The sequence below is a fragment of the Petromyzon marinus genome, chromosome 5 (assembly GCF_048934315.1).
Source record: "Petromyzon marinus isolate PM22_M1 ecotype Great Lakes invasive population chromosome 5, UKy_Petmar_22M1.pri1.0, whole genome shotgun sequence".
Taxonomy (NCBI): Eukaryota; Metazoa; Chordata; class Hyperoartia; order Petromyzontiformes; family Petromyzontidae; genus Petromyzon; species Petromyzon marinus.
In genome coordinates this window covers 14831241-14856842 of record NC_133671.1, presented here as the reverse complement: position 1 = coordinate 14856842, position 25602 = coordinate 14831241, and the positions used below count along the sequence as shown (strand labels likewise).

Genomic DNA, 25602 nt, shown 5'->3' with positions numbered 1-25602 from the left:
ACTCTGAGACACCCCGGCGTAAAGGAGGGTGCTCTATCAAACACAACTCATTATTATGCATTATTATTGCGTGACTATTACAGTGCACAATGTACACCGACTGCTCAGTTGACAATGTGATGAAACAGGGACGCACTTTCTCAATTGAGCTTCCCCAAAGGACAACAACCGAACGAAAATCGTGCTTACCGCCTCCATGAATATCAATTGGCATCATCACCCATTATGGAGGCTCTCTCTCTCTCTTTATTTTTTTTTAAATGTATTTTGAGAATTGTGACAGATTAGTTTGACTTCATAATGAGACCGGTGGGACGTCATGTTTGATTTCTCCCTCTTCTCCGCTGTGACTGACAAAGTGACATATCTTTCAACAACTAAAACGGTTCCCAGAGAATCTTGCCATGCGAATGTTTCACAAGTGAAAGAAGAAGAATAATAATAATGAAAAGTTTCTCGCTGGGTGGGGCATCACCTGTTTAATTTGTGGCAGTGTTGTGGTCGCAACCACAAGGACACCTGTGTCATGATGCGGATGGAAGCAGCCCTTGTGGCGATACGTTCAGCGGTATCGCAACACGTGTTGTTTTTTCGGGACCGTCAAGATGCATTTGCTATTGACGTATCACGCCTACGCCTTTAGAGATTTGATAATCGTTCGACCCGTGAAAGTGTGTGTGTGTGTACGTGATAGTGTGTGTGTGTACGTGATAGTGTGTGTGTACGTGATAGTGTGTGCGTACGTGAAAGTGTGTGTGTGCGTACGTGATAGTGTGTGTGTGTACGTGATAGTGCGTGTGTACGTGATAGTGTGTGTGTGTACGTGAAAGTGTGTGTGTGTACGTGATAGTGTGTGCGTACGTGATAGTGTGTGTGTACGTGAAAGTGTGTGTGTGTACGTGAAAGTGTGTACGTGAAAGTGTGTGTGTGTATGTGAAAGTGTGTGTGTGTGCGTACGTGATAGTGTGTGTGTTTACGTGAAAGTGTGTGTGTGTACGTGATAGTGTGTGTGTGTACGTGATAGTGTGTGGGTACATGAAAGTGTGTGTGTGTACGTGAAAGTGTGTACGTGAAAGTGTGTGTGTGTATGTGAAAGTGTGTGTGTGTGCGTACGTGATAGTGTGTGTGTTTACGTGAAAGTGTGTGTGTGTACGTGATAGTGTGTGTGCGTACGTGATAGTGTGTGTGTGTACGTGAAAGTGTGTGTGTGTGTATACGTGAAAGTGTGTGTGCGTATGTGAGACTGAGGTGTAGGCAGCTATGCGTGACAAAAACGTTGGATTTGCCAACATCATATAGACAAATCATGGTTACAGCATCAAAAACATACTGCAGTGCGTGTGTGGGCGGTTAATCGGTCAGGGCGGATGTGCGACGTTGTTCTGTATGCTATGTTTGTTTTTGCCGTATGATGTTGGAAACTTCATCGATTGTGTCACGACATGTTATGTATTTTTACCAACTACGGTACTATTGGGAGCATAGGCAGAGTTTGGCTTCGATATGTGGGGGGAGGGGGACACGGGGGTTCGCTTTGACTCTCACATTAGGAATCGCGGGTGCATATAATTGTGTTTATTTATGATCTTCTTCATTGTGTACAGTTTGTAAAGGTGTCCAGTTTTTCCAAACCCCCCGCCCAAAAAAAAAACCTCCGCCCATGATTGGGAATCTACCGCTGGATACCCAAAGTATAATCAGGGATGCCTGGGGGAAGGGGGGACATTGGGTACTGACGGGCATGGAAGCTCATGGAAAGGGGAGGGGGGTGGGGGCATGGGGGGGGTGGGTCCGAACTAAATATATTCAGGTGCATAGTAACCGTGAAATAAGTCTCACCCTCAAGTTGATTTGTTTTACAATTTGAGAACCCAAGAGATCAGGATGAGTCTCATTTGCGAGAGTGACCTGTGTCAATCTAAAACAACAACAACATACCATTTAACTGGTAACCGGTATTGGACAGACGTTGCAATGCTGCAAAAATGACCTGCAAATTACTCAATTGGGATGACATACAGAAATATCGCCCCCTATTGCGAAGACCTGGTAGGACAACGCCCGACAAATATTATTGAGACTCATTGAGGTTTTGCTGGGTACACAAGTGTAATCGTAATACCATTTACGATTCCTACTTTTATTTTACCAGGTAATGCCGACTGAGCAATGTAGCTCTTTCTCAGAAGCCACCTGGCCACAAATGATAGCTCAACGAATTGACTCATCAAGTGGCAATTTATAGCAACCAAATACTCTTAAACATGAGGACCCGGAGAAATATCCACGCGACCACGGGGAGAGAAAAATGCAAGCTTAAAATATATTCAGCAGGCGTCAGGGTCAAAATCGAACCCACGCCCTCCTGCGCGTGTGCCAGGCATCTGGACACCCTGGACAGTTTTTTTTTTATATTTTCACCACTATGCTATCGTGTGTGTCTCCAGGCCCTTTTAAAAAAGAGTTAATATGTAGCTGTCGGTTACTGCCCCTTTTTTGTGCACCTCACCAAGTTCATCCCCATATAATAAGTAGAAAACTTAAAATGGGCCATTAAAAAAAAAAACTCGAAAGTATCAACTGATTGGCATTCGAATAAATAACCAACAGTGCCTTTGATGCACAGAGCGAGGCACTGCGTGCGAGGGAGCAAGGCTGGTATGTGCCCCTTAGTTGCCCACAACAACATAAAGCGCACGCGTGGGGCGGTCTCTATCTGCTCTATTCATGTTGCACCGTACTCTCGGGACGTTGACAAAGTTCTCCTTTGTGCTGACGTCTCTTTTGTTTCACTGCTAGAGTATTGTTTGGTTTGTGCTGCGCTTTACGATCCTTTTGGCGACCTAGGTCACTTTTGTTGCAAATGAGAATTGAGTTTGAGCGAAAGGACACTTGAACACTTGTCACGGTGGCTTCGCTGCAGCGGGTGGGGAGGCATTTTGCGCAATTGCTCGCCCATGTGGATCACTGGGGGCCACGACACCGCCTTGTTTTGCTTCCAAATACGAAGAGATCCTTATTTTTTGTGAAACTTGCACTTTGTCGCGTTTGAGATGTGGATTTTGGAGAAGGTTGCCGAGGGTAAAGATGGACAGAAATGAAGACTAAATTGGAGAGATCTGGAAAGGCAACGGTGAAAGAAGAATGACAAATCGACGTCAGCTTAAGGAGTGAGATGAACCACATTGGAGTCGTTCTGCGACGGGGGACGGTTTGTTGAAGAAGAAGGTCATAGAAGGCAGAACGGAACGGGAGAGGAATTAGAGCAAGCTGGAGGACTGGGATGTCGGAGGAGTTTAAGGAAGGGTCACTTGTGGAAGTGAAGAGGAGGGCAGAGAACAGAGAAGGATGATTGATCATGGGTGGCAGCCAAGGACCTGCCCTTAAGGCAGAGCACCAGAGGCAAATAAGGACACTTTATCCAGTCCGAAACGTAACGTAACATACAGGTCGTGAACTTTAACATGTGCAAGTATTGTTTTTTTTTCAATTGTCTTTTTTTCCTCTGTGGTCATTAAGGCCCCCACCCACCACAAGCTCCTAATGACCAGCCCCCCCCCCCCACTGGGAAATAACAGTAATACAAATCTAATTGCAGTAGGGGGAGCAGTGGCATTGTGGTCAACATACTGCGTGAAAGCATCCCCTAGGTTCATAACAATTTCGTGAATGTGGCGAACATCTGCAGGCCCCCCACGCCCCCCCCCCTCCACGACCCCTCCTCACTTGTTCCTAACATTAACTGACTATGTTCTTGGTTCTTTCGGTAAAGTCACGTAGAAGGGAAACAATAAAATAATAAAAATATAAAAGAATAAAATTCTCACGACGTTTCGACTGCAACACAAGCAATCATCATCAGGTGTGAAAACCACAGCAAAAAAAAATTCTTGCTGTGGTTTTCCTGCTGTGGTTTTCACACCTGATGATAATTGCTTGTGTTGCAGTCGAAACGTCGTGAGAATATTATTGTTTTATATTTTTATTATTTTATTGTTTCCCTTCTACGTGACTTTACCGAAAGAACCAAGAATATGAATCCCTGCAGTCACGAAAGCTTTAAATACAAAATTTACTGATTAGTCTGGTGGAATACGGTAACAAAAATCTCTGCATGATATACATGCCATTGCCAATCCACTGCTGGAAGAAGGCCCTCTCCACGCTCTCATCACCTGTGCAGGGTTTTTTTTTACCATACGATACTACGCGAGTCAGCACGGCGGGTTCGTGAAGTGGGGGAAAACCCAGGACCAGTTCGGATATCGCTCGCCAGCCACGTCAGCCGTGGCTGTGAATCGAAAACGCGTTGCGTTAACCACTGCGCCACCGCTCCACCAAATATTATTATTAATATCGCACTGTTTATAAAGCGTGTACAAGTCACTCTGGTTTATTCACCGTTGAATTGCGTGCGTTTCACCGCAGATGCGTTTGACGACACGGTGGTGCGGCACCAGATCAAATACCTGGGTCTCGTGGAGAGCGTGCGCGTCCGGAGGGCAGGCTTTGCATACCGCCGCAAGTACCACTTCTTTTTACAGAGGTACTGCCCGTGTGTGAAAAAAAAATCATCGTCGTCGTCGTCATTATTATTATTATTATCAGATCATCATCCATCCCTGAACCGCAGTACTCATGGGGTTGCCGTCACTGATGCCTCGGCTGTCAACTTTCATGATTCTTTCCCTTCGCAGCCATTGTCAGTTGTTGCACTGGCGTCTTATCAGTCCGTGTTGTCACATTTGTCATCCAATTAGTCTCGGATCGTCTTCAACTTTTTCCTTCGGCCGTGCCACATGAAATGATGGCGGTTGTGATGTTGGACCCCCACCCCCTTTTGCGATGTGTCCATCAACAGTACCTCGTTTCTGTTATTTCAGCTCAGATCCGCTTTGATCTGTACGACATATCAGGATGAGGGTGATGCTGGTGGTAACTGTAGAACGCAGCATAGCTGAGGGAATGTGTCGGTGGATTTTCTCGCTTATTTCACATTATAAGTAGGTGGCCGCCGCATTTCTACCAACAAGTCCGGAGCATATCCCAAAAGCAATTGAATCCCTGCGTGCAGTTACGCATTTTGCTTTGATGGTATTTTTACGCAGCGACTATAGCGATCGCTATCCGTGATATCAAAAGGGGCATTCATGGTGTTGATTAATTGCTGATGACTCCTTCACAATTGTTGGCTCTCGACGTGATATACGCATATGGTAAGTTTGTGACTAACTCAGAAGCTTTCCCTTGGGCGCGTCAAGTCAGAGCAGAAACAGCAGAGTCTACATTGGCATGATGGTGTTGCGGAAAAATGTACTCAACCACAGTGGCATGCTTCTGTGTATGCTTGTGTATGCAAACACACGCGCGTATAATGATCGCAGACAACCACACGCGCGCACACACCGCGACCCGGGGGACGAGAGTGCCAGGGCTGTTTGTACACTAATGTCTGTTTTCCAGCCTTCATTTCATTGTCAGGTCAGTCAGTATCCCTTATTTAAACAGGAGATGAAATTGAGGCACGTGAAACAGCGTTGCCCCTTTTGCATGGGCGACCTGGGTGAAATCATAACCTAAATGCACCCCACTCAGTTCACAATTTTACGGGGCAAGTGAGAAGCATTTACGGTCTTAATTAAAAAAAAAACATGTTTGTCACCGGCGATTATGAATTTAATTATCCACGGGTCATTATAGCATGTGTTTTTAGATGTGTATACACTCATTGGAATACAGGTTTGTTTGTGTTTTATACCTGCTACTGACCAGTAACAGGACAGACTTATATCTACCACGAAAAACACAGTGTAACGTAATCTTCGGGTCTTTCGCTAAAGTCATGTAGATAGAACAATAAAATAATAACATTAAAAAAAATAAAGTGAATAAAAATAATAAAAATATCACGACCCCCCCCCCCCCCACCACCCCCTCTTTTTTCACCTGATGACGATCGCTTGTGTTACGATCGAAACGTCGTGATATTTTGTATTTTTTTATTAACTTTATTTGTATTATTTTATTGTTCTATCTACGTGACTTTACCGAAAGACCCAAAGAATATGAATTCCTGCAGTCACGAAAGCTTTAAGTCAAGATTTAAGTGTAACATGAGCATAACAAAAATCACAATCCCTTTAGAAACGATGTACAAATCCAAACTTTCTTTTGTTATGCAAACGTTTCTAGGTTTACACTTATCCAGGCAAGAATTATGAATATTTCACGCTGCCTCTGTGGTACGGTATTTTCTGGTTATGAATATTTAAAACAGGTTGTCACATTTGTTTAGCATATTAATTTTGAAGCCATTTGTTGATACTTTCGATATTTTGTTTTATGGCCCCCTTTTTCAGTATCTGCTCTATTATTATTTTCATTATATGGGGATGAACTTTAGTGTGCTCCACAAAAAAGGCAGTAACATATAGCTACATATTATCTCTTTCAAAAGGCCCGGAGACACACACGATAGCATAGTGGTGAAAAAAAAGAAATATATATGACCCCTTCCAAATCTCACACAGCGTCTTTGGGTGTTTGAGCACCTGCGCAGAGCAGCGGAGAAGGCATCGTGAGTGCAATAAAGAACAGAGATTGCCTCCAGCCTTTCAGAGCCACCACAGATATTACGTGAAGATCATAAACGCCACGATACTTTTACAATATTTCTTAAAACAATGGTTCACAGTTCGTTTCTCCCCGTGTATGTTGTACAATCACAAGCTCTGGTATGTATGGTATTACATTCACCTGTTATATCTGGGTTGCTCATCTGACCCAAAAATAAGCCCAGCGTGCAGCTCTTCTTGGAACAGGGGGCCCACGAGCTTCCAGAACAGCGATTTACGCCGCAAAGGAAAGTCGACTAGTCTGTGCCAAAGGGATATTTTGTGGTGAAGTGCACGCCTCAGCACCTCCAGAATGATAGACTATACACAAAATGTGTTATATAGTATACACTTTCCAAAACTGTGTTGCCTTCATTATTGGAACATTATACGGTAACTGTCTACACACCGAATATTTGAAGAATAGTTACCTTTAGGCGCTTCACTACGGTTGAACAGTGGAAAGAAGACATCATTGCAATGGAAATGGTGCAAGCTTAAATCACGATCAGGGTCGACTCAACACGTCATCATTGAGGCTGATAAAAATGAGTGACAGTGTGGGATATCAAGAGTGATTTTCACGTGTACAACCTCGGCCCTGCCAGACGAATGCAATGAGTATTCGAGTGTTGTTCCATACTTGTTTGAGAAGGAATCCCCTTCGTCTTCAGTCTAATGTATTCCTCTTTGTACTGATTATTTATTACAATAACATAACAATGCCAACTATTTCACTGGGAAAAGCGTCACTCGCTCTCAAAACTGCTTTTCAGGAGCGTCCTGCATTGGGATGTTTTGGAGTGGGGAAGTTTACTGGAGTACCTGGAGAAGATTTATGCATACAGGGACGTGGCACTCAAAAGCTAAAATGCATGTTGGTTCAATAATTTCCACCACGCAGCCCCATGTCTACAACACCTGGCAAGCCCCTTGCTAGGCACCGTTCCAAGTTTTAGCCATGCCCAAAATACCTGCTTAGCTTTGTGAGATCCCCAGAGGTCAGTAGCGTTGAGGATACATGTTATTTTTAGGGGATTATTATATTGTGTTTCTGTTATACAGGGTGCGTCAAAAAAATGTTAACACCTCGGAGAATGTTTGCTACAATGCCACAAAAAATGCGCTGCTGCCTCCGGGCTCTGGAGACCAATTGGAGAAGATTCCAGGCCACGTGTTGACAACGATGGCGAACAAGTGGAGACTCTTTGACTTTTTTTAAGCTATTGACATACATTTGTTATCATGTTACAGTGTATTATCCGTTATGTTTCCATTACAAACGACAGTCCCACATGAGTGTTAAAACATTTTAAGCACCCTGTATAAGAATGCACTGTCATGGCAATCCCAGATGGCACGGTGCATTTCGCTATCCAGGTCCCTTTCGATCTTCCAGGTACAAGTCGCTCTGTCCGGAGACATGGCCGCACTGGAGAGGCTTGCCGGCAGAGGGGGTGACCAAGCTCGTGAAGTACATTGGATACGAACCAGAAGACTACAAAATGGGAAGGTAATTTTTGGGAAACTTGTCATCGTCAAACTCAAGTGGATTAACGTCAGATTTTTTTTTTCCGGTTGCGTACAACATCTCCGCATGCTCGCGCATTACAGACGATCACAGACTACCTTTTTTTTTTTGAAGCAGCTCTGCACAATATTGGGCAAATGGAAAAGCTCGTGTTGTGGTTACGTGAACATTTGGCACCGATACCTTAGTAAGGAGTGGTGCCGCCGTTCATGTACTGCACGATGAGGCTGGCAGCCTGAATTCCATTCCAGACCCACGGCTAACATCAGCGGCAAGTGACATCTGAACCATTGCTTGGCCACTCGCCTTCACCGGCCCGTCAATGACCAGCACACAGCATGGGGACGCTTTCATCCAACAGTGGATTTACAACATGCTGATATATATATTTTTTATTATTTCTAAGAAGGTGCACATTTTGTTCACTTGCTCCATCTTCAAAATTCCTCTGCAGCGTTCACTGCAGGCATAGTGCTGCCATCTCCTGGATACAAACGGAAACTCCCTTTAACTTAACCAAACGTCGTGCCAGCCAGGCAAGCCACGTAGCATATACACATACAGCGCGAAACTCGGGCCAAGATGTTTGTAGCAGACGCGGCAATGTGTGATCCACCCTGTGGTTTAGTTGTATTAGATGTGCGTACGTCCTTTTGCGATGATGTTGATTGGTCAAGCATCCCACTGGAGACAAAGTGGTCGATTCGAGCGTAGATGGAAAAGCAGTGCACTTTACATATTTGTACGATTATATGCAGATTTGGTTGAAATTTCTTTCCTACGAGCGCATGACTTAGGGCCACAATATCGCATGCCATTGTGGTATTTTTTTGGCCTTGCAAAAAATTTCTCTTCGAGGTCCATGCAATCCCCACTACTGGAAGTCTGCCGTGTTAAAGAGACTTTATATCTAAATGTAGGGCTCATTTGAAGTAATTTATACGAGTGCTGACCTACGTTAAATGCATTGTCATTAAAATATCGTAAAAGTTTTCGGGTTGCGCTCTGTTGTTGGGGGTGACGTCGCGCCGCGTAGTGGCAGCTTCTTCAGGATCTGTGGGGGATTTAACTTCTCAACGCAGGTTAACTTTTTGTTTTATTTATGTTGCAGGACTAAAATCTTTATCCGTCACGCCAAGATTGTTTTTGCTACAGAGGAGGCATTTGAAAAAAAGAAACAGATTTTAGGTAACATCGAATTCACTCGAATCCAGCCACTGCACTATCACGTGTTCAGGGTGTCCATGGCTCTACAGCATTCATAACTGCACGTGTGAATATTGAGTGATCGTCAACGGCACACTACAACACCGGATATGGATCACGTTGAACTTCTTTCGCGCCGTGCGAAGCCAAGCATGCTAATCGGAGGTGCACGGGAAGGACAACAAACTAATCACTAAACACAAAAAGCAATTCCAAATAGATGTTGGTTGAATTTGTCAAATCTTGAGATGCCCTTTTCGCCAATGCCATGGCATACATGAGGATAAAATATTCATCCTCACCACTGTGTGTGAGTGTGTGTTTTTATAGACATAGCTCAAAATGCTGTCTAATCATAGTTATTTAATAATGGATGATACCTGTATGTGCAACCTATGTTTTCACGATGCATATTATATTTCATCCATTCAGTTCACGACTGAATGTTTAAAAAAAAAATATGTGAATGTTACATTTAAGTTAACGTAACAACAATTAATGGCCCCACCTCATGACAATTTCTCAATCCACTGGGAGGTGGGGTAATCGATTTCTACTTTTTATATAAAATGCAATTTTCCTATCATCTACAGCAGGGGTGGGGAACGTCCGGCCCGCGGGCCGTATGAGGCCCGCGAAATAATTTGGTGTGGCCCTGCCAAGGCAACCCCAGGCGGGACTCGAAATTCAATAAATCTAGGAGAGCAAACCTGGAAAAGCAAGTTGCGAGTAGCAGCAACATCATCAATACCAGCTAACATCATCGCACGTCTCACCAAAGAGAAGCAGTTCCAGCCATCGCATTAGGGGTGAGTTAATTCAATGTTTGACCAAATATAACAGGCTAATTTTTAAGTTGAAAATTTTGTATGGCCCGCGAATGATGTTATAAATATCCAAATGGCCCTTGGCAGAAAAAAGGTTCCCCACCCCTGATCTACAGCCACACGTTATCAATTAGTCATGGCATTTCTTATTAACATACATGGCATTGCTTTCACACGCGTAACATAATTTTACACTGAATGGACAAAAAAAACCCGTTTATTTAATGTTATTCCCGCATTGTAAGAGACGAAATAATGAGGACCGGTTATGAAAATGAGACTCAAACACCACGTGTTGATTAAAGGCCTTAATTAATTCAGCCAGTGGTTTAGTTCTCATGATATTTAAATACCATCACTCTCGTTTTGAGCCTTCAAGCAGTAGTGGCAGTGCCTGGAGGTGTGTGGGAAAAACACATCAAACGACTTTGATGTTTTGTGATGTGATATTTCTACCTTATTTGACATTTATGACATACAGTTGGCCCTTTAGCCGCTAGAAAAGTAAATGGTGCTTACGGATTATCCCCCAACGTACACCTCCTTGTAATAATCCGATGCATGTCTGATAGTTGTGAACCTGTGTATCGCCATGGGTGTTTCTTTCAACAAAATATTACACGGAAAGGGGGGTGGGGAGATCCTATTTCTGAAATGTCACAACATTGGCTATTCCCGAGTCACTTCTTCCCCTATATCACAGTGTTTAAGGTCACATTGTATGCACTGCCTGTGCAAAATCAGACTCCTTGCATACGTGGAGTTTGACTTCTATATTCCGGGGGGGGGGGGGGGGGGCAGGGGTTCGCTTTGCCCCTCACATTAGGAATCGCGGGTGCATGTAATTAATATATATTTTTAAAAATCTTAATTGTAAACTACTGAAAATAAATTAATGAAGGTGTCCAGTTTGAAAGGGGCATTGCTCCCCCCCCGTTCCAGTGCCGCCGACCTCCCCCCCCCCCCACAAACTCCGGCCATGACTCCTTGGAACGTTGGGCCAATGGTTCGAACCACACACCAACGTTGAGTTCAATGTCGCATGCTTACTGGCCTTACTGCTTTGAACATAGGCCTTCCTCATTTTCATCCATTTATTTCCTTTTCTTGGTCGTGTTGTCCAGTCGTGGCGTCTGATCGATTTGGTGTCGTTTCGCCACTACTTCCACCGTCTCCCTCCGCTTATTGTTGCCGGCTTTCCGGTCTCTGTTGCAAAGTTACATTTGTCTGTGGCGCTCTGTTGTTCTGATGATGTGGCCTGCCCATTTGCCCGTGATTTTTCAGACGAGCGGAGTTCCGCAACGCATTCACCAAGACTTGCCACGTTGTGGCACACTTGCATTTTGTTTATAAAAGGCTGAAATGAATGTAAAATGGAGCTGAATGCGCACTTGCGTTATCCCGTTGTAATTTGAGTTAATCGGGAAACCAGAGGTTGTAATACTGGGATCAAAGAGCAAGTGGAGACTATATATTATTCTAACACCAATCTCTGGGCATGTCTAGGTAGCTCGATTGATAACCACTTATGTTCCTGTAAAAATAACCAAATCATCCTGAACGGAGTCGAATTCATCAACTCTATAAAAAGCTAAGCAGGTTTGAGCCTAGATCGGCATCAGATGGGAGACTGCCTGGGAATAACAGGCATCGCAGGTTCGGGCAGTAAGGTGGCTGCGATATGGCAATGAATTCATGAATCTCTCTGTGTGGAGCGTTGAGTCCTTCTCGTTAGAGTGGTGGGTTTTCTCCACGTGCCTAAACGCTCGTTAATGGCATTGACCAAACATTGCCACGCAGGACCATCCTGAAAAAATAGGTCGTTCTATGGACAAGATGGATAAATAAATGACATTATTTTTACAGTATAAGCTGGATATAAGCACACCTTATATAAGCACCATTGTCATATAAGGGGAGGCAAAGGGATACTTCTGATACAAGCAACACTACTGCGTATATAAGCGACACGCGGCCTTGCTTCCAAGAGGTTGGGCTTATGCCCTTATTATTATTATACAGTATAATAAAACATTACCTCTTGGGCACACCTGTCGCAGGCATATGATCGCACTGCACTCGAGTGGTCGGCGTGGAGACGATGCGCGTGCACATCGGCGGCGCATCATGCCCGCGTAGCCGTGTCGCTGTTTTTGCCTTTTCAGCGGCCAAGATTCAGGCACGCTACAAGGGCCACTGCCAACGTGTGGAGTTCAAAAAAACAAGAGGCGCAGGTTGTAACAGCGTTGCTGTTGTTGGGAGTGGCGTTTTTCTTTTTAGTTTTGCTTCACCGTGATGCGGGTTTTCTCGAAGTTGTTTTGAAGTGCTCTGAACGACACTTGTTGGCGAGTTTTACAATCACGCGCTTCGGCTGATAAAACGTAAAAAAAAACATCATGGGAAAAAAAGTGAATGGCTTTCAAAATTAATTTCAAATGTCTGCACGTGCCTAGTCTTTGTAGAATTCTGATGAGACACTCAACTCGGTGGTAATTGGTGCAAGAATAGGTTTTCCCCTATTTTCTGGCAACAAAACAGGTGTTAGGATCTTCTTTGGTTCTTTCGGTAAAGTCACGTAGAATGAGAATAAAATAATAAATTGATAAAATGAAATAACACAATAATATTCTCACGACGTCTCGTCCCTTCACCTGATGAAGGCCGCTTGTGTTGTGGCCGAAACGTCGTGAGAATATTATTGTGTTATTTTATTTTATCAATGTATTATTTTATTCCCATTCTACGTGACTTTACCGAAAGAACCAAAGAAGATGAATCATTGCAGTCATGAAAGCTTTAAATCGAAGGTGTTAGGATGTTAAAACACCAAACTGAAACCTTTTACAAGGAATCGTGTCTGCATTAACCACAATACTTGTGGTCAGAGTACAAACAAAAAAACGTACTCTGATAATATATGCATTGTCCTTGAAACTGATTGGTCCACACCAGAGACAGCTTTCTTTGAGCCTAGTCTTGTAAAAGGTTTCAGTTTGGTGTTTTATACATCTTAACACCTGTTTTGTTGCCAGAAAAAAAGGGGAAAACCTCTTCTCATAATTTGGTACTTGCAAAGGAGGTCCCATGATGTAATTGATGCAGTCATGCTGACCCTCACAAACCAAAGTCGATTTTTAGTTCTATTCGGTAAAGTCACGGAGGTAAAAAATAAAACAACCTACGTGATTTTACCGAATAGAACCAAAGAGTATGGATCCTTGCAGTCACGAACGCTTCAAATCTAGAAAAGTCGATTTTGTTTGAATAGAAACACATTTATTGAACAAAAATGGAACGGCAACGTTGATATCGCATACCATGAAAGCATACAGCTTTTTAGAGAACTCACTCTACATTAGTTGCACATCTAGCAGTCGCGTACAATTTTCCTTTTCAAGCTTTCCTTTTGTGTGACGTGAAAAGTCGCAGACTGTAAGCGCTCCTCGTGGGCCGGTAATGAATTGGATCTGCGCAGCAACGCTGTTTATTACAACAAAGTAATCGCATTTAATGTTAAAATATACACCCACACAAACGCTCACATCTGTTCACAGCTGTCAAGCTGGCGGCTCGCTGGAAAGGACACATGGTGAGAAAGATGATTGCGAAGCGAAAATGGGCTGCAGAGGTGATTAGAAAGTATGTGCATACAGACGCGTCGAATTGCAGTGCTCCATCCCTCACTCTCGAACCCGAATCGCAGTTGATATCTTCTTCCCATGACACACTTCTTAACGTCATTACGGTGCCCTGCATATAACCTTCACGATTTGTTGCACTCCTCGCTGTCTGTGATCTCTGCATTCGTAACATTATCACCATGGCATGCTCTACTATACGTTATGGTATCGCGTATGAATATCATTGCATTCATTATATGACGGTGATGTTTCTTATCGTCTTCAATAATCGTTACCATCATAATGTATCGTCGTTATTGTTACCATATGGCATTTTATATATATACATTTTTTTAAATAAGTGCTACGATTGGTTAGAGTTGTAACGATTCACCGCTCACACTGGAGATTCAATGGATTTTGTCGCAAATCAACCCGACAATGTATTGGTTCTTTTTTTTTACATTGGTGAATGTAATGGCCACGAGCGTGACGTGTATGAATGGGGAAATGTTGATTCTTACACGTGCTATCTAATTCACCTGTCGTGAGCTTATGAACCCATGTTGCTCGATGAATAGATGCTTTACACCTGCAAGTAATAATCGCTGCTTCAAATAATTAGATGTTCCATGCCCAAGCGAGACAAATGTGCTTCCCAGGTGATTGTTTTATATGGTTTGTAACCCCGTAACCCGAGTGTTATTTCTGTTCACGGCCGACATCAGTGGCTGGACCGTCATCTTCAGGAGCACAGCTTATTCATCAGCGTACGTGCATCTCTGCAGCTTTGTTCAGGGTTTTAGAAATCGCCACAAGCCTCGATCGGAACAAAACGAGGAATACTTTGTGGGTGTGCGCGTCATGTACCTCATGTATCTCAAAAAGAACCTGCCCAAGTCCGTTCTGGACAAGTCCTGGCCTGAACACCCCACGGCCCTCAAAGAGGTACAAATCATTCACTTCATTCTCACCTGCCCGTTAATGCCGTATTCGCTGCAGAATTGAAGCACTACCTCAGCCCTCTAGCCTCGAGCCTATTACACCGTGGGGAGGAAATGATCACGGTTAAGGCATGAGCCGTTGTAGAGTCGGTGTCTAAGTGTCATGACCAAATCAGCCGTGCGCCGTTAAGTCGAATGCCATCTGGGCAACTGGGGCCGTTCGCTGACCAAGCTACAGAACACGGCACCTGAGATAAAAAATAAAAGCCAGCGTTTTTAGTTCTCGCAAGAAGTCGGCAAGAGCACAAAGGGGGGTCCAAGAAAACGAACTCATCCATGTGAATGGTTCCACGGCACCTTGTCATTATTGTTGTAAATGCATTTGAAGATTGATTTTTGTTGATCGGTGAATTGCGACCGCACCCTGCAACCCAGCTGCGGCCACGGGTGGGTCCCCAGGCAACATTCACCCGGTGGGAGGTCACCGTTTCTCTATTGCTACCCTTCATTGCCTGGAACTTCCTCCCCCAAGTCTGTCCGTGCTGTTGACTCTCTCTCTGCCCCTTTTTCGAGTCTCGGCACAAAACCCTTCCTCTGCTCCGTTATTGACTTTAAGTTTTTCTCAAGGGGGATAAATACATTCATAAACCTCCCTTCCCCACAGTCACTGGCGGAGCCAGTGGGGGTGGGGGGGGGCACGTGGCCCCCCAATGATCCAATCGAAATCCCTCATTTCGATCGGATCATTGTGGGTGTATTAGTAATACATCGACATTTTGCGACCCCCACTGTCACTGTTTAGCATATTATTACGTGCCAGGGACTCTATGAGGTGATAGGACAATAGTCTGAGTCCAATAAGTAAGGGCAAAGCAGTTATAAGCGACTCACAGAATTGTGCGCAGTTGCGTACACAGTCCATGACTTCCCTGAAGGCGTTCACCTTCAGTGAGCGCGATGCCGATCACACAACGTGGTTCCAATTCGACACTCGATCGATGGCTGCGACATCACCGCACACGCGTCGAATAAAAAGCAAGGGACAAGTCCTTACTTACTAACAACTCCTTACTTACTAACAACTCCTTACTGACAACTCCCTACTTACTAACAACTCCTTACTTATTACTAACAACTCCTTACTAACAACTCCTTACTCACTAACAACTCCTTACTTACTAACAACTCCTTACTTACTAACAACTCCTTACTAACAACTCCTTACTAACAACTCCTTACTTACTAACAACTCCTCTATCATTTCTCATTGCTGGAGGGGTTGTCCCCCACTACCTGAAAACCCTGGCTCCGCCATTGCCCACAGTACTTCCCATATCCCATTGCTTTGCGAAGCATCTTGAAAATGCATCGCCATGTACAAGCTACATAGATCAATTGTATTAAGCTGCGCCAAGAGGCACGCAACTTGCATGTATTGCATATTCACTGAACGGTATATAATGACGATCGGATGTTTAAATGCGCTGCAATCTGCCGTGCTATTAACATCACGGCCGTTTGTCAGCTCCCCTCTACGCGTAAACTCGCCCTCATGCAGTTGCGTTTACTCGAAAGCGAGGTGCAGATGTCAAAACGTCGCGTTGATTCTTTTTCTAAACATATACATGCACGTGTATTTCGCTTTTATGGCTTTGCGATTTCAGACATCGGATCTGCTCAGGAAGCTGTGCATGAGAAACATGGTGTTCCGATACTGCAAGCAGCTCCCGAGTGAGCATCGCTGCCAGGTGAGAGGTGCCACGAGGAGAGTTGCGACGAGTGGTCCATTAGTCGACCACGCATTGTCATCAATTTGTCACTTTTTGTGGTCAATTACTTGGACCCTGATTCAAAATGTCACCCCCCCTCCCCCCCCTCCACACTTGCTGGTCCATCAGCCAATGGGTATTCAGATGGAGCAACGTTTTTTTTTCCAGCAGCGTCCACTTAAATAGGAAATTGAGGGCCCGGTTTTGGACTTTGGGAGTTTCATCAGCAGGGCAATGCCTCTTAAATAAATGCTACTCGGTGGCATACTGTTACGAGGCAAGAGCCCTGTTTTATTTGTGGTAAAATAGAGCCTCGTCTTTGTTTATTATTTAATTATACACTATCCACCACGAAAATCACACGTTACAATTTGTACAGTGTTGGTGTGCTTCGCTGAACGAACCCCAGTGTTCATGAAAACCTTTTGTCTAGAACGTCAGGAAACTCAGCGACTGTTGTTTTACAGGCCACACACTGCTGATGAGGCTTAGAAAGTTGAAACTGTTCCGGAGTTCGCTACGATGTTCAAAACAACATGAAAAAACAATATATTTGTTATCAATAATTTCCAAAATCGTTGTGCTAATTATCTTGTGCAGTGGGTCATAGGTCAGTGCATGCTATCAGTATGTTGTAAACCAGTTGGCTAAAAATACATCTTTTATGATTGATTACACAAATCAAGATTAAAAATAAATCTATTCGATACTTTCAATTGCCATTTGATCTGCGGAGCGTAAAATAAAAGCTCACCACGTACCTCAAAAGCAAGTGGATGTAATGGGCTGTCAACAATAATCCAGTTAGTGCATTATCTATGACAAGGGGAGCTTTGACACAAATTTGTACTAATCGATATGGAAAGTAAAATTCAATAACTCTTATATATGTCGCATGAGTCTGATTACAAGGATACTTTGGGCAATTATTTAAGGTGGGCTTTGATCAAAAAGAGAATTGAGAGGCTAACGAGAACAGGTTTCAGAGTTGTTTTTTTAAATACATATATTTTAAATTGAGTTTTTTTTTTTTTAACATGTATAATGAAAAGCAAATGTGCCCAGAAGAACGGTTTCCATTAGCGCAAATCACCTGCTGTGATATATCGATCGGAAGCATGAACTGAAACTACAATATGCTTTTAATTGCCACAGTTGGAGCAGAAGCTGATGGCAAGCCAGATCTTCAAGGGCCAGAAGGATGGATTTCCCCAAAGCATTCCCACACCATTTGTGGACACACGACTCAGTAAGCCTTCACAACATCCATACCGGTACAGGTATTAGATTAACCCTGCTGAATATAGTGACCACTAGTAGCTGCAAAGGTTACGTATATGAACTAATCACGTAGAAATATATCTGTGATGTTTCACATTTCAAGTATGCTTTATACTCTTCCACATACCAATAAAACGGTGAATAATGCGAACAAGACTTTGAAATGATTGTGCAGCTGAATTTAATAAATACAAATTAAATACTACTCAAAATGAAAGCATGTCCTTCACATTCAAATAAAAGTGAGAGGTGCTCATCGCCACTGAATTTCAGCATTGCCTCCTCCTTCCAGGTAAGTCATTACTTTCGAACTGTGACATCAGAGGCCTTGTTAAAGCAGATCTCATGACAAATTATAGTCATAGGGTTGCTAATTTCATTTTTTCTGTAATCAATCATAAAATATATATGCATATTGTAACTATCGTTTTACCTAAATTTACCAACCCGCATCGACCAGTGTGGTGAAGTATGGTCAAACAAGTCCCATAAACTGCACCACTCCCATTCGAGCGTTGTGTGAGATTCGAACGTTCTTGCTGAGTTCCATTATCACATACGTGTCAACCCCACCAAATGAAGTGATCGGTTGACGATATAATTAAGCTCTTTTCTTTTTACCACGAGACGTTTGAAAAAAACATGTTTGTGTTGGATATCAGTGTGCGGTAAAAGGGTAACAGAATTGATAGCCAACTGCCTAAAATGGTCAGATTGGCAAGTATGTAGTATCGATTTTTAATTACCTGGACCAATCCACAGCTGGATGAAGGCCTGCCCCAGCAGTCAACCATCTCTCACGATGATCCTGCAATGTAATCACCTGGCACCTGCACCCAAGCCGACCATAAATAAATACCTCTATCTTCATGTCCTATCTTATAGGTAACTCAACCATCAATAAAGTTGTCCTGCAAGCAGTGGGCCAAGAGAGAATAAAGGTATTTCTTACAATTTGTGGCTTGCTTTTCTCTTGAGTTTGTGCAGGGAGGTTGCTTTAATTGGCATACTTTAACTGTTACAGCAAACTTGTGATGTTCAAAAAATCACGTCAGAGAAATCACGTAGGTTTAGGTGGTTAAGTGGCTCCAGGCTGCGGCATGTGAATGAACTGTGCTTTCATTCGTATTGAGTTGATGCTCTCCACCTGGCACTCCAAAAACACCATCATTACATTTGGTTAAGCACTATAATTTGTTGTGACATTTCAGGTCTGGACATTGAACATCAGATTGGCTGTCATACAACTAGCATTACTATGTAGCAGGGTGGGTGAAAAGGTGTTGCCACTGCCCCCCCCCCGCCGCCCCTAATGTAGATCTAAGGTGACTTGAAGGGATCTCAAAACCCAATTCTGTGATATCCACTTCTGTGGACCATTCTCTAACATAGGGTGGCACTGCTGCAGCAGATTTCTTAATGGATTAATTGTCTCTTATACATGATGCCCATAGAACAATCAAGATTACATTGTGGATAAATATATTTTTTATAATAAAATATAAATTGGAGGGGGTGTCATCAGAAACAAGTGCACGTTTTCCCATGGCTTTGTATTTAAAAACAAAGAATGACGAGATGCCGTAGCTGAGGGGACAGGACATGACTTGGCTTCACTTGACACCCAAGAGGACATGCGTTTAATTTCTTGGTTAAGGTTACAGCATGATTTGTATCAGTTCAAAATAACTTTATTTCTTCTATTCTAGTGGTAATGCCTTTAAGCAGATCATCCCTACTTGAAGCCAACCTAGTAGTGGAAATATCGAGTGGGAAATTAAGGACTGGTCAAAACTCATTGCATCACTATTTTTCTTTACTTTTTTTTACCGAGAAATATAACTCTTTTTCAGAAGTCACCTGGCCACAAATGAAAGCTCAACGAAGTGGCTTATCACGTGGAAATGCATACCAATCAAATATTCTAAATGCATGTTTTTAAATGTGGAGGGGAATAACCAAAGAAACTGGAGGGAAAAAAATCAACGCGACCACGGGGAGAGAGACGCGCAAAGTCCAAATATACAGCAGGCAAAGTCAGGGTCGGGATCGAACCCACGACCTCATGTATACCAGGCGAGGTAGTTAACATCTCCTAGCCACCGTTATGATGATGAGAGAGAGACACGCAAACTCCAAATATACAGCAGCAGGCAAAGTCAGGGTCGGGATCGAACCCACAACCTCCTGTATACCAGGCGAGGTAGTTAACATCTCACCACCGTGGCACCCAGTGAATTCAGGAAAGTTCACATTAAGCCCTTGGGTTGGTGGTGGATGCTGGGGGGATGAGGGAGAGGTGTCCTTGCTCATTATTGAGCCTTTCTAACTGGGCTGGCCTACTTTTTACTCCTGTAAGCAGAGTGCAAATTGGACTCTGAGGATAGCTTTACCAGACTTCTAGAGAAAAAAGAAAATAGAATGCTTTATAATGGTAAAAATTTGATGCTGAAAGGCCATTTTTGTGTTGTCGATACGCAGTACGCCTGTCCTGTGATGAAATACGACCGGCGAGGGTTCAAGCCAAGGCCTCGCCAACTGTTGCTTACACAGGGCTGTGTCTACATCGTGGAAGAATCCAAGATCAAACAGACAATACCTTACACCAACTTGAAGGGTAAATCTGTTGAATATATAAGTTTATGATTTTAACACAAATGTCCTGTAATGATTTAAAAGTAGATCAATATAGGCTTTTAAATAACTCCAGAGTGATCAAGTGAAATAATGAAGTTTTGCATTTTAATAATTGCTGGACGCATTGTTAATTTTAAAAATAGTAACCCTTTTCTTCCAATGTCTATGGCCTGGTCCTACTGCTAGCATTAGAATTAGCAATTAGTTACAGGGCTGCACATTTATATTTTTCATAGTAATCCACAAAATAAATGCTTCTTGGCATGAATTGCCATGTTTTGTTTACGTGACAAACCTTACTATTTGGCTGTGTCAGGTGGTGGCGGGTTTAACGCCACATTCATATTTGCACGACATAACCCCAAAAACCTCTATTATGGATAATATTGGCTGCGAAAGCCTACGTGTTAAACTGATAGACGTCTATGATTATTACGTGACTTTACCGAAAGACCCAAGAATATGAATTCCTGCAGTCACGAAAGTTTTAAGTCAACGTCTATGATTGTTCAATATGTACATTAACAATTTGGCTGGTTATTACACCGAACCTGTTGACTGCTCATATACGATATGAGCAATATCATATATGAAAAGCCCACAGTCTGACAGACAACACAATATTTTATTTTATGTGGAGAGACTAACAGAAGTATATTGATTTTATACTCTTTGGTTCTATACATATATTGATTTTATTACTCGCAATGTTCCACAAGGGCTCAGAATGAATTACATTTTTTTTACGAATTATCTACCATGAAAACACATGGCCTTAACTTTCTGAATTATAGAATTGTAAATGTATTATTATTATATACTGGACGGTAGTGAAACACGCCTGTAATCACACACTGTGGAAGCAAGGGTTGGTGGATTACACAAATTGTTGTAAAACTCCCTTCCTATGGGCAATGAAGGCAATACAGCAAAGTATGGACTAATTATCTGTCCCTTCTGTATGGGATAGAGTGTTGCTCACTAGCACGTGTGGGTTTTCTCTGGGTTCCCCAGTCAGTTGGATGTAAAATGTAAATACGTAAAGGACTGTAGAACTTGGCCAGCATCCAGGCTCACCGCCTGGCTCCCCGCCTGGATGCTGTTTTCCAGATAGCCTGTGGTTCGTCAGCTATTGTGAGTTGTAATTTGCACAAACGACGCTTCATAACACTTGACATTATATGTCTTGACTTAAAGCTTTCGTGACTGCAGGAATACATATTCTATGGGTCTTTCGGTAAAGCCACGTAGATAGAAAAAATATATATCACCAAGTTTCGATCGCAACACAAGCAATCGTCTTCAGGTGAAAAAATGACTGCTTGTGTTACGATCGAAACGTCGTGATATTATTATTTTTCTATTTACGTGGCTTTACCGAAAGACACATAGAATATTATTATGTCATTGGGAGCAATCTTTACATAAACTGTTTATTGCTTGATAAGGATCAATGGATTGCTTGATTTCAGTCTGCTGGAGTAGAGCGTGAGTGTTATATTGTGACAACAAAGTTCACTTGTTACTCTTTCACCCTTTGCTTTATGGAAGATGTGTCATGCAGTTCACTGAGTGATGGCTTCTTTATCCTGCACATGTCATCGGAGGACAGAAGAAACAAGGTGGTGATTCCACACTGCCAATTGTCTGGTGAAAAACACGTGTTTGGGTGCTGTAACATAATGAACGCTTTGCGTTTAAACGAAGGTTGTTAGCATCGTTTTGGTTACGTTACCGATAACCGAATGGATAGAATCGGTTATCGGTTTGCCGCACCCGTACAAATGTTCATAGTGACAAAGGTAATATGTAACTAAGGGATAAACGGAGGGAGCTGCCGTGGTGAAATGGTTAGCAAACTGGACTTGCAATCCAGAGGTCACGGTAGCTCAAACAACGGGGGCATTTTATTAACACCCCCCCCCACTACTACTACACCCCCCTGTCCAACAAGCAGTATAATGGATACTTAACAGTTAGTCTATTGGCAGGTTGCGTGAAGTGGGGCAAAGTGTGGGTACACCCACCTCTTCCAACATGTCTGGTCCGTGTGGAAGAATAGAATGGGTTGTTATCTTATTATACTAATTTAGATGCATGAGGTGCCCTTAACAAATGGATCTCAGAGCGCCGTGAATATAAACTAAACTGTTTTTTTATTTTAAAGGAGGAAAATAAGTGAGAAGTTACCAGGGAGATAGAAACTAAAGAGACAGGTAGATAAACTAGATAGAGAGAGGAGGCCTTTATTATGAAGCTGGTGGGGGTCTTCAGCCCGGACTTAAACGTCTCCTTTGGGACAGGGAATCCCAGGGCCTGGGCACTGTGCTGACAAAAACCATGGTCGTCACCGTCAGGTCACACTGGGTAAGGCACGATCAGTGGAACTCGGAGATCTCAATGGAGTGCGCGGCTAAAGCAACTGCTGGATATATGGTGGAGCGAGCCCATGAAAATCCTTGAGCAGTGGTGCTGTAAACAGTCATACGATGTCACGCATCTCGACTGCTTTGTCCATACCGAACACATCTCTTTGGAGTCTGAAGTAAAGTACAGTGTGTGAACTGTCAAAGTTGACATTGAGCATGCTGTAACTGTATGCTTGTGTTTTTCAGGGTGACATGATTCTGCAGAGCAATTACGTGTTTGAGACTTTGACCAAACTCGCACTTCTCGCCAATAAAACCGCATGTGTAAACATTTACTCAGGAAGGTAGGGTAAAAACTTGCGTGCCGTTGCATTAAGCATATTAATGTGTGTGTGTGTTATTTACATCTATTGCAACTATCCCACTTGTGTAACGGATCATTTGCGACATCATGAAAGAGTGAGCGCCCCAGTAGAATATTTTCAGTTACCAGCGTAACATGCACTCTGGATATAATGACTAGTACCTTCTACAACTCCTTGAAAATATCTGAGAAGAGAGTGGGTGAATTCAAATTTCCTTGCCTCAATATTTAAACGTTAAAGGGGTCCCTGGGCATAACGGTCAGCACAATTGGGCTTGCAATCTTAGAGATCGCCATTTCAATCTCCAGGTATGGCAGTGGAAGCAATGGGGGTCACGTTTCTTAAATCCGCCCCCCACCCCACCCACCCACCTGTCTCTGTCCGGCCAGCAGTCAAAAAAAAATGTTCACTACAGTTTGCCGATCGGCAGGTCCTGTGCGATTGGCGTAGAGCGCGGTTACTCCCACCTCTTCCAAGACACCTCTGGATTAGCACCGTTGGCTACATATGGTGCGAAAGAAGTTTAGCATACATCCACGTGGCCAGCATTGAAGAGAAGGCCAAATGCCCTCCAAGAGGGGCTCTTGAGGGCACCCTGTAGTGAAGGCTGCTCTGCCAGCAGTAGCGTGAATACCCAATTGCAGGGCTATATATTTACCTTTGAATGTTAATGCATCGTCTATGTATTGACTTCAAGACTTTGTTTAAAAAAAACTGGACTTGTGTTTTTTTATAGTATCACCTTCATTGGGCCTCAAGGCAAGGAAGGCAATGTTATTTTTTCTACAGGGCCTCAACACCTTGTGTGTAAAGACAAACGTGGACACCTTTCTGTGGTAAGAAATATCGTGTGAATTGTTATTATAAACACTTTTCAGTTGATAAATGGGTAAAAATCAGTGGAATTGGCCCAATGGTGAATTATTAACGAATGGTATTTTTGGGACAGCCATTGCTTGTAAAACACGTGATGGTGTTTGCAGTTGCAGAACATTTACTTTTTTCATTTTTTTCTCACAAATATCTGACATTTCTGATTCAATAGCTAGATGTGCATTCTTATTTATACATATAAATAAAAACCTGATATCTCAAAGCCAGCTATTATCTTAAAATGGCATTGGTGATGTCAAACCTGATATCATGACAAAGAAGTGTTATTCTAAACATGATTGTACTTTCTATGCCTCTGGTAGGTGGTCCCAAAACCCAGCTGAACCGTCTTCCTGATAACAAAAAATCGTCATGTACATTCAGCGCTGTACACCAACAGCAGTCGGCCTGGATTTTTACATTTTTCATTATTTTGCCATGGAATGCAACGCTTTGCCTCTTTGTATTTGCAAACCTCCGATGTGTGCGCCTAATTGAATTCACACACACACTCAACCGTTGCTTTCGGAGCATAATGGGGAAAGAATATATAAGCAAAACTCCGTTCCGTGTCTTCATGTATAAATATGAAAATGTTTTCGTCCATCAGCTTTCCAGACCAATGTTGTCAGGCAGCATGTGTTTACACATGCAAAACCTCGAGCAGTTTCGAACTTCTGGGTCTCATCAGCAAGCTATGATTGTTAAACATTGTTTTGGATTACCGGATGGTATTGGCGAGATCACTCCATGTAAATTGATGTTAGATTTTGATTTAAAGCTTTCGTGACTGCAGTAATTCATATTCTTAGCTCTTTCGGTAAAGTCACGTTGAAGGGAAACACTAAAATAATAGATTTTATCTAACATAAGAATATGTTAGATTGTCACTATGTAGAGTGAGCGGTACATTGTCTGTTTTGAATTTTATTCAAATGTATAAATTCCTTTTCTGCTCTTCTATAGGCCAACCACAAGTGCATGTGATAGACCGCTCACTTATGCTTTCCAGTAATGAAATATGAACTGAAAATTATTGCAACGGTTTATTGGTTTTTTTAATTGTAACGTTATATATTTTTACACGTAATGCTTTGTACATATTGTCCTGTATATAGTTTCTCATTAGAATTTTATATGTGTAAGCACACTGTATATGCGAGTCATTCGAAAAAAATATCGTACTACATACTGCGGTTGTGGTCATTTGTGAATGGAAATAAATGTAAGAAAACTGAAATAATATACAGTATTTTAACTGTTCGCTAAATTGTTTGATAATTGTAGATCTTGCAAATGTTAAATGTTGAAGTTATGTATGAAATCTTAATTGTAATTTGTCAACGGTGTTTATTTATTAAATTCAGAAAACGTATCAATATAATTATTGGGAACACTTCAGAGGGAATCCATCAAATATTTGTTTAGACCGTGTCACTATTTAACATTTAGCCACATTGGTCTATGTATTTTGTGCATTATTGTGTTGTGTATTACTGTGCCCATTGACAACCGAAGTGAATTCCACTTAGAGGTGAATAATAAAAAAACAACAGACAAGCAGCA

General features: G+C 42.6%; 1 protein-coding gene across 1 annotated transcript in view; it reads left to right on the top strand.

The window, feature by feature from the left end:
• LOC116939111 (unconventional myosin-Ic-like) overlaps positions 1-25602 on the top strand; it is a gene marked incomplete at its 5' end in the record, with an annotated part of 63411 nt that extends 37809 nt beyond the window's left edge. Inside the window, 14 exons of the mRNA XM_076060591.1 lie at positions 4429-4546; positions 8014-8127; positions 9257-9333; positions 12344-12412; positions 13733-13817; positions 14587-14746; positions 16407-16490; positions 17667-17760; positions 18678-18733; positions 20274-20409; positions 21981-22051; positions 23045-23142; positions 23900-23999; positions 24360-25602. Of these exons, the coding sequence (XP_075916706.1) occupies positions 4429-4546; positions 8014-8127; positions 9257-9333; positions 12344-12412; positions 13733-13817; positions 14587-14746; positions 16407-16490; positions 17667-17760; positions 18678-18733; positions 20274-20409; positions 21981-22051; positions 23045-23142; positions 23900-23999; positions 24360-24380 (1283 nt within the window). The remainder of the gene's footprint in view (positions 1-4428; positions 4547-8013; positions 8128-9256; positions 9334-12343; positions 12413-13732; positions 13818-14586; positions 14747-16406; positions 16491-17666; positions 17761-18677; positions 18734-20273; positions 20410-21980; positions 22052-23044; positions 23143-23899; positions 24000-24359) is intronic.